Here is a 10,308-nt window from a genome sequence, read left to right as displayed (position 1 = left end):
GGGATGTTCACATTGAAATATTTAGTTTTAGGCCTTATTTTTTTTCTGTCAAAGAAATAAATACATTTAAAAAAATGTTTACTACTGCACAGCATTCCAAAGCTTATCCAATACATGCTTCGAAAAGACAGAAGAAGCATCTGTCGAAAAACCATCTACAATGATTGTCATAAAGAAATGCTAATACAAATTGGGTTGTTTTCGATAATGTATATATGTAATGTATAGTACAGCTTTGCACCATGCAGAATAATTTTACTGTGCATTTTTCCATACTACCCTGGAAGCGAGGTGACTTATGTTACGGGAACGTCATCGATGCATCCTATGGTTATAATAATAAATGCACCCACACGGAACGTACGGAACACATTGGGATCCAAACCAAGCGCACCCAACGTGCGCAGCGAACCAACGTAGTGACGTAACCTCTTTGTGTTGACAAATCACGGTGTACGCTGGGCGGGCATTGTGAAGCTGTAGTTGAGTGTTAGCAGGCTAACTAGAGAAAGAAAGCTAACTAATCGTGAGAGTGGAACTGGAGCTAACGCTAAAGGAAAAGACAACTGTCAAAACAGCAAGGGGAGCAGAAATTTTAGAGAAGTTATAATTCCGTTAGGTGACTACATGATGTGTAGCTAGTTAATCAAAGACCGTGTTTGTCAGATGCCCGAGGAGTATTTTGGATACTACATCGATTGTCCCATTTCCAAACGGAAACCATTTCTGGACATACAGTTCGTGCTAGGTAGCTAGCTAAGTGAATCATCCAGGAGACTTTTCATTGTCACCTAAAAAACCCAAACTGAATGTTTTGTCTGTCATGAGTCCGGCCGGGTGCTCCCATGTGAACGGTTATAAGGTGGATAATTGGAAACAAAATCTTCGAGTCATATACCAATGCTTTGTTTGGAGTGGTACTGCTGAAGCCAGGAGACGCAAGGTAAAAACACAGGAACTGCAACGTTAGCTTCAGAAAAGTGAAATAATTGTAATGTGGCACCGACAAACACGGAAATGGAGTGCAAATGATTTCCCACATGTAGCACAAACAATGAGCGGGTTGAACAAAATAACGGTTGGAGTTCAACTGCACTCTTGCAGCATTAATGTGGCGACTACTAGGGTTAGCCAGCTAGGTTATCACCGGTGAGTTAGCTAGCAAGACAGCTTGGTGAGCTGCGGAGACTGTTTGTTTCTCTGCCATCTTAACACTTTCGTTTAATTTCTGCTATCATTGCTACTCAAGCAATGATTGTTAAACAGTTTGCTGCAAGTCAATCGGTTAGTGAGCTTAGCATTTCTATTTGGTAGATGCTGAGCAGTTAGCCGCATGGCTAAACTTCGGTCTGAGGAGAGTTGTGGCTATAGGCTAACATTACCACACCAAATGTACCCATTGTGTCTCCACACGCACACATTGGGTCCACAGATTAGCGGTTCTTTCCTGTGCGTCCCAGGTCAGTGCTTTTTCTGCACTGGTCATTCCCTCACGAGTTTGGATACTATAACGTCAGCTGATTACTTCATTGCCAATTTCTTTTTGGGCTTATCCCACACCTGTTCGGCCTACACATATCCGAATAGCTTTCTACAATATGATGTCATCTCTGGATAGTGTTGCAGTTTCTTCATTTCCCCACCCTTTTCTCCTCTTTTTGTATTTTTTCAACATACATTTGTTGTTTTTTGTGTGCCATGATGTTCATTTTGAAAAAAACAAAACAAGATTACATTCTTCAATTTTACTGTGGATTAACATCATTTGTAGCTTACTTGACTGTTACACAAAAATCCATTCTTCTCTTATATATGTCATACATTTTTATGTCGTTGTGATATAATAGGTGCTTCAGAGTGATGCAGGATGGACAGAGCTGGTGAGTTGATGCTTATCCCTCCTCATCTTCACTGACATACTGTAGTTCAGATGAGTACAAACTGGCTTGCTTTCTCTCCTCTTGCTCACCTTTCTTTGTGCCTCAGTGCCTTTTCATTTAATGGACTGAATATTAGATGTAAAACTACGTAGCGGAATAACTCAGACCCATCCCTGTTTCTGCTGTGGTACACAGCTACAGCAAGGGAGATTACCGGGTGGGAGGGCGGTCTATGGGCAGAACAGCAAAAAAAAGCTAGTTACATTGCAGGCCTGTCAAAGCAAATGGCTAGTGCAAAATGGTCGATGCCCCTTTTGTTTATAGAATGTTGTGGTGACATGCTTTGGTTTGAGAACAGCAATCTTTAGATCTTTAGTAATCTAGTTTTATTATTATGATTATTAGAGAGCATCTGAACATGCATGGCCTGTCCCAAATGTTTTAAAGCAGTGTAGTTAATCCCCTTGCAAGAGTTTTTTTTCAGAATCTGATGAAAGTTAATAACATACATCTAGTTTCTTTTGCCAGTCTACTTGGCAGAAATGTGATCAACGGGAGCTCAGTCAGTCTGCCACACAGCTTTCTGTTGCTCTCTACTTCGAAGTTTGAAGGTTCTGCCCAACCACACATGCATGTTTAGCTGTTGCAAGCCTGGCCTGTCGATTACTTGTGGGAGAACCTTGTCTGTATTTGTTCTTCAGGCCTCATGATCTCACACTGCAACTTGTTTTTCCAAGATGAGGTGTTCCACAACCAGTGCTACAGCAGCAACCACCACTTTGCTATTAGGATTTAGCTGTGATGAAAAAAAACCCTGCCATTTTGAGATCAACACTGATATGATTGAAGAGTATTGTGAAATGTCTTTTCCCTGTTTATCTACCATGCCCTGTACATGGTGGGGAGCTCTCAGGGGTGGATTCAGGCTGGATTGCATTACGTTTTTATGCTTTGTCATCCACCAAAAATGAACACCACCTACAACACAATGTTCCTCTCACATGCCACTGCGCTGCAGTACACCATTTTACATAACTGATATAGGCAGGCATTGGAACATTGCTGTGTAATACCAGCACTGTATCTAATAGTGACTTTTAGGGAAACAGTTAATGTAAAGCTATATTCCCTCCCGTAATTGTGTGAAGGCCTCTATTTTCATTCATTTATGAGACATGCCGCTAGCTTTGTTCATAATTGATCAATTATCTGAGCTTTGGCCATGCGGTTGCATTAGTGAAAGCTGCAATTTTAAGTTGATAAATATAATTAAAATGCAAGTGTTTCCATCCTTTTAGATTTGCGCAGGATTTTGTTGTTTAACAGCTGTCTTATATCTGTGACGCTGTGTACCAAGTGGTTCTGCTCTGCTCTCCTGGACCCACACGCACGGTTGGTACAGGTGACTAATACAGAGAGGAAGGAGAGTGACTGAATGCAGTTTTTCTCTCTCTACTGCCTAATTGCACTCCAAGATGGCTATATGGGATTACAAGCCTCGTCTCACACCTCCTTCACCGAGACTCTTTACCCCTCTGACATGCGGAGCAGCCGTGGTGCTGCTCCTGAGGTACGCATCCAGAGCATTCTCCTTAGGTGAGAGAGTCTTTGATTTTGTTCAGCTCTGAATTATGAGCTATAGAAGAGAAGCTTTTACATCTTATCCTGGTATCTTTAAATTGTGGAATTAATACACATACCAATCCTGAATCTCTCCTTAATATGTTGACATTTTTATTTGAATAGGTGTGGCATTGATAAAAACAAATGCATGTCACTGCACTGCTCAGTATGTATGTCTTTCAGTAGGGCAAGATTTACAAATACTATAGTACAAGAGGCATCTTCTGCATCGAGGGAAGTGGAAAGATATTTCCATTCAGAGACTGAGATGCTTTTTAAAAGTCATATTCAGACCTGGCTTCACTTGCCTGTCTTGTATCCTGAATTGCTGTTTTTCACCCCCCCCTTTTCCCTCTCATTCCCTTTTATTGTAGTCTTTCCTCAGCATCTTCTCCTCAAGCTGCCATCCTCTTTACCTCAAGCTAAAATCAATTCACAGACTATGTGCGGGAACATTAGTGGAAAGTCTGTCACCAGCTCTGCATGCACAATCTCAAACCCCCATGGATAGCAAATGAAAGGCTGCCGAAGATAGGAGTTTACAGAGATGACATCACAAGCCAATGTGCCTTTGGGCCTGCTATCCTTAATTAGTGAACATTAATTAATAATAATTATTTTGGCATGATGGTCCGAGATGAAATGCCGCATTAGCTTGGGATGTACATGTTGGTTTTCACGATTCCCTTGTATGAGGGCGTGCACTCTGAAAGTGCCACACAATTGTTAGCCATAATTTATCGATTTAACTGGGTGACAAATTTTGACTTTGTTGCACCCTCCTTCACTCGAGTCTGATGGCTTTTTGCGTAAACATGTCTCTTCACAAACACTTAGTATCCCAACTTTTTTTTATAATTGTATATGACACAAATGCCCCATGGAGTAAACAATTCAATGCAGATTAATCACTGTATTCAAGATGTCCTACTCGCGGAGATGGCAGGAATAAACCAGTATGCAATAGTGTTTTCACATTGATGTTAGTGCACTTGATGATTTTTCTTTTGTTCATCTCTGCTTCATTATATTCTGCTCTAGTCGAGGTATGCTACGTGTCATATAGCCAGAGGGGCTACACCCCCCATAGACTGTCAGTTTGTGTCATGTAACAAACATTGGCTCCATTTCAGATTGCAGAGGAGGAACTATTGTTTTGATGTGCTTCCCTTTCTATCTTCCTGGGTCCTCACTTTGATTCCTGTCTCGTAATCTATTATTACTGTGTGTATGTTTAATGAGTCTAGTGAGCAATTGTTTGAGTATGGCACGTGGGCCGTTGTCTGCACAGATTTCTAATGTTTCCTCTCTCCTAATTGAGATTCATGTTACACCAGATTGCCATGTGCCATTTAAGCATACTCTCACAGAAGGATGTCAGCACAGCTCCAAGATGGAAACCTGCCCTGCCCTTGCTTTTGACGGTTGAGTGTATTCCTCTGCAGGCCCTGCTCTGGTCATATTTATGATTTATAGTTTGCGAATGGCTATGGCGGTGTGAATATTCACGAAGGTCATGGTTGTTTATTTTGTGTGCTGCTCCATCCAGCAGTGAATACAGTTTTTACTGTCTGTAAGTGGAGGCTCTATCTCTACTAAAACACTGCTGCCATGAAGGAATCTGCCATGTAGTTAAACCAGAGCTATTATCTAAGGAAAAGGAGGAGATGAAAGCAGGGTGGGTGGGGTTGGCAGAATTTTACAGCCATAACGTCTTTGAAGAATTTGCCATCACTTTGATTAAAGGCGTAAGGGTCGTGAGTGGAGAACTGACTGAAGTCAACTTTTTTATCTTGTAGTTTTTTTTGATGAATCATATATGATATGATCAGAGGGAACCGTTGCCCCCTCCCTTTTCCCAGTGGTGCAAACCCCCCCTTTCTGCTTGTCATGAGGGAAAATGAGAGAGGATTGGTAGCTAGTTGTTGCTGGGAATGCAGAGGTACAAAAATTGATATATTTTTAAGGATGATACATTTACTTCCTTGTGTCATTCCTTTCTCCCTAATGTCCTTTTATTTCACGCACAGACGCACGCACACACACATAAAATGCAGTCCCAGCCAATCCCAGAGAGTGGCTGATTCCTGTGCTCTGAGCACATCTCTTTGTCAGATCATTCTCCATCACATCACAGGCCTTCTTTCTGACTCATCAGCATACGTTTGTAGCATCAGGATCTGTTCCTCCAGCCCTTTGGTAGCCCTGACTGGTTCCTCTTCTGCTCTCACTCCCACGGTTTTTGTTCCTCCTTTCCTTGCTTTTGCTTTTTTTTAATTTGCAAACATAGTTCAGCACACATTGCCTCTTGATGATCCCATTAAATGCTTCATTTTTTTGTCTGTCATTTTATTAAAATAATGTATATGATTTGTTAAAGTTGTATTATTACACACAATATAAACAGCATTATTACTGCAATACAGTTTTTCATTTGAATGTTTGAATCCTGTTAAAATCATAGCAAAGCCTGTAATCCGCTCTTTCTCCCCGCTTGCCATCCCGTCCTTTCCTTTCATTCCTCTGCCTTACAGACCACACTCCTTGGGTTTGGCGATGTCAGACTTTGGTTTCTGGCCCCTTCCAGCCCTATTTCTTCCATGTCTTTGCACTCTCTGTCACTCCCAGGTCTTGTCTGATGTGGCTTTTGGTCTGTCAGTCACTGTAGCCAAGGCTCTGTGAGTCAGACTAAACAAATGGTAAAGTTCTGTAACCTCCTCTCTGGGACTGGTGTGTCCCATTGTGTTGTCCGTTCTGCATGCAACTGCCTCACAATGGTTCAGCCTCAAAGAATCCAGCCTCCCACATATAATCAGCATCTTTATTAATTGTATAAAGGCGCTATAGTGTACTTGAAGTCTTCATTGTGCCTGATGTGCTCAGACAGTGCTTTCATCTTTGCTGTTATTTAAAATCATAGATGCTAAAGGAGACTGCTATTGTCAAAGAGCATGGTGTCTTACTGTGCTTTAGAAATCTTCCATAAGAGAGCCAAGAAGATGCAACATTGGCATAGGAACAAAATTGACATTGACAACTCCTCCTGAATGTATATTTGTATATTGTATATTGTAATGTATATTTATATGGTAATCATAAAAGCAGCATTTGTTATTTTTGAGCTGTTATTAGCTGAAGGTTAATTTGCTTTGTGATGGTTGGTGTGTGGGGATGACTTTGCCTTTGATTTAGCCTGATTGTCTTGCCCCCCATTGACTTTGAAAAGTTGTCTTTGACTGAATTTCTCTTCCAGCTCTCGGTCTGACCATTTCTTAATGTTTGCCCTTCCTTAAAGTTAGACAAAGTACTTCTTATATGATCGTCCAATAGGCTCTGAAAAGACATTGCTGCTACAAAGCATGCTAGTCAAGACTTGAGCCGGCCAATGAGGCTGCTGTCCGCCCTCCCTTAGTCCTACCATCTGGCTAATGAGCTGTCAATCACCCCCCAGGGGCCGGCCAAGCCCAAAACCAAGGGGCAATCAATCTCTTGGAGTGTGGACACTCAATTATTCCCTATTGTTAAAACCTTGGGACACAGTGACAGCTTTTCCTAGGACTAGGCATTTTGTCTGGGAATGGTTCTTTGTCCTTGTGAAAAAGGTGAAGATGTGGCATTAAACTCGTGCCAGATAATTTATTACTTGGGTCTGCTCGATATGTAGACACTTTTAAAGACTCTGCGGTGCACTAATAGCCCCGCTGTGCCTCTTTTCTGTAGGCCGTTCTCATAGATTTTCATGGAGGTAATGATCAAGGCTCAGTGATACAGCTATGAGATTAAAAAAGGTAATAAACTTTGGGCTAACCTTTGGGTTCAAGTCAGGACAGTCGTGTATGTGTTGTCTTTCGATGGAACAGGGTGATCCCACACCCTTTTTGTTAAGCTTAGCTATACTGTTAACCATCTGTGCAGACAAACACACTTGATTCCTTTCTTTTGCCGTACATGTTTGTCAATTTTTATTTTGTAGCCTTGAATTGGATATTAGGGCTCTGTTGTTCGACTCCTGTATGAGACCGGCAGATTCAAAAGCATGTGTAATCAACTCGTCCTGTTTTTGTCGGCCTGTATGGGTGCAGTTGGAGCATCACCATAAACTATCATTTAAGTTTAAACCCTTCTGCTGCCCCCTCTTTTTCTCCCCTAAATCCTCTGATCTCTAATAAGGAGTCACAGACTATTTCTCCCTTTTTATTGACTAATTCTAATCAGACTCACACAGAAACACACATGCAGATCCATCCCATGTGTTGCCAACAATATTTACCTAAACTCAACATCCACAAACTCACAAAAAAGCATTGTACTAGATTTATCAATGTGGCACCAAAGCCGCCATTGAGTATCTCGGCTTGGTTCCACGTCATCCTCATTTTATTTATTTACCCGGAGACGGCAAGAAGCTACACTCCATAGACTGCGGATCAGGCTTTAGCCATAATGTCCTTATAGCAGTGTGTGACAGTATGAGGCCAAACTACACTCTCCAACAATCCGTCATCCCTCCCACTGATTCATTTGTTTCTGGTGGGAATGCATTCTCATTCAAAGACCGTAAAACATGTCATTGTCAGCAGAGGTTACAATGAGCAGATGAAGGACGGAAGAGGAAAGGGAATATGGTAAGATTTGTATTGTGTGTCCCCCTAGGGCTGCTCACTGAGAATGTATTTGCAGGCAAGGCATTGTTAAGGGGGGATAGTTGGAAGTAAAGAGAGAGAGGGGGGGTGGGGGTGGGTTACAACATCATCCTGCCATTGCTCTGACAGGCTTCAGCCCCACGGGGTCAGTCGGCAGCACGTTTCTGTTTCTGGAGCATCACCATCAGTCTCATTCCCTGGCCTCGCTGTGCTTGTTGTATTAGAGGTGTGTGTGTGTGTGTGTTGTTTGTATTAGTTAGGTGTGTGTGTGTGTGTGTGTGTGTGTGTGTGTGTGTGTGTGTGTGTGCTCATAGCAAATATCCTGGTGTGTATTGTGGAAAGATCTGCGTGTCTTTTTTTTTTTGCATAAGTGCAGTCCGCATGTCAGCCATTGTTAATTCCATTGATGTGTAAGTCCATTTCGAGAAGCATGCAGAAGCTTTTCAGTGTGAGGAAGCTTGGTGAGTCACTGCTCTCGTATATCCGGGCTCCGCTCTCTACCGCGTATTGACTCGCTCTCCCCACCCCGGTCTGTTCTGCAGCAGCAGGAGCGTGCTCAGTAGAGCCAGACCTTTTGTCCACTTCATAATCATTATCGTCATTTTCTCTCCTCTTCAGTTACAGCTCATCACGTTACTGGCTCTGTTTGAATATATGAATGCATTAACCTAAATGCTGAGGTAGGAGTTATGCAGTCAGTTTGAAATAACGCAAGAGGAGACGGAGAAGCTGAGTATGGATGTTACTTTATTTAGATGTATATAGAACATTGCAAGGTTCCTGCTGTTGTTGAACACGGGTCAAAGCTGATGGCTACTCAGTGGACCCACAAAGCATGTAATGATATCTTGCCCTCACTATAAAGATGTATTGGAGACCTATTCATCCAGCTAAAGCCTTTGTGCATCTGTTCTTCCATCACTCAGCAGCTTTGTACTCCAGTGGGTGATTCCCCTGGATGGGGTGCCCAGCTTTTATTTGCCTCAAAGAGTTCATCCCAGGTTGGGAGATGCAGCCTGGCGCAGCACGGCCGTGAGCTTGCTACCTTCCCGATACTTGTTCCATTCATCTGAGCCGGGGCTGATCAATAGAGCATTAAAAGCCCAGGACTCACTGGAAGTCAGGACTGCTGACACTAAGGAGTAGACAGCCTGTGAGCCATGGTGAGAGGGAGAGACCACAGTGAAGCCCAGGGGGCCGTTGCAAGATGGATTTTCTCCCAGCTAAAGGGCTGTTCAGGCAGTGAAGGATGTTGGGGCGGGTGAGGCGTGGCATTGGCAGGGTTACTTGTTTTTGACTTGGAGTCCTGGTGCAATAGAGGCGAAGTGGGGGAATAACAACATCCCTTTTTTGGTAGGATAGGCTTGGATGTGTTTACTTAAATACATTTAAAGGAATTCACGTGTTTCTAAAAAAAACTATCTTTTTATCTATTTCTACTGCATACATAGATTCTAAAAACACCCTGCCCTTCTCATAGCCTGTTCAAAGAATCAGATTTGGGTGACAGTCTACATTTTGTTCCTTCCCTTCACTGATTGGATAAGGTTTTTGCCCCCTTCTCTTTCACAGGATCCAAACACACACCCATTTAGAGCTGGCTGGCTAACAGACCGATAGGAATAAAAACAGAGCTTAGTGTCTGCGACCCTGAATATCTCCTCTACTGCAATGTCATCACAATCCAGCCCACGCCTACTAATGCTCAGCCAAACACACACTGACTGAGTTTTGCAGCCTGTTTCTGCGGCAGTGCATCGTAGCATGTCTGGTGTTTGATGTAACACCCAAATACGTAGCCTACCATGGGGAGGGCAAATGAATATTGAATTACGTCTTTGTCTTGTTTTATATGCGCATAGAGGAATGCACAGGGCTGTCATTTCAATCTTGAACCCATCACTGTGCACAATTTATCACACAGAGGAAAAACACAACCATAGAACAGATATTTGTGATTTATTTTCATGTTTTTATTTATTCGACAATATTTCAAGCCACCCTTTAGAAGAACTATTGGAGACCGATTTATCCAGCCCCGTGCTATCCTGGCTCCTAAATTCTGGAATGAGCTCCCCATTGACATCAGAACAGCAGAAACTCTGCATATCTTCTGTGGAAACTGAAAAAGCATCTGCTTCGATTCCATTAAATTCTTGCAA

General features: G+C 42.5%; 1 protein-coding gene across 3 annotated transcripts in view; it reads left to right on the top strand.

The window, feature by feature from the left end:
* Positions 1-446: 446 nt before the first annotated feature.
* LOC134878489 (ubiquitin carboxyl-terminal hydrolase 22-like) overlaps positions 447-10,308 on the top strand; it is a 28,914-nt gene continuing 19,052 nt past the window's right edge. Inside the window, exons 1-2 of one of the 3 annotated variants that reach the window (XM_063904538.1) lie at positions 447-943; positions 1,848-1,880. In XM_063904538.1, coding sequence (XP_063760608.1) covers positions 824-943; positions 1,848-1,880 — 153 coding nt within the window. In that variant the 5' untranslated portion in view covers positions 447-823. Of the gene's footprint in view, positions 944-1,847; positions 1,881-3,454; positions 3,477-10,308 lie in introns of those variants that run through there. The other 2 variants (XM_063904539.1, XM_063904540.1) reach the window with 2 other exon arrangements.

This window comes from Eleginops maclovinus, chromosome 16, assembly GCF_036324505.1.
Source record: "Eleginops maclovinus isolate JMC-PN-2008 ecotype Puerto Natales chromosome 16, JC_Emac_rtc_rv5, whole genome shotgun sequence".
In the NCBI taxonomy this organism is placed as follows: Eukaryota; Metazoa; Chordata; class Actinopteri; order Perciformes; family Eleginopidae; genus Eleginops; species Eleginops maclovinus.
The sequence above is the reverse complement of the archived record's forward strand: the minus strand, read 5'-3'. Positions and strand labels throughout refer to the sequence as shown.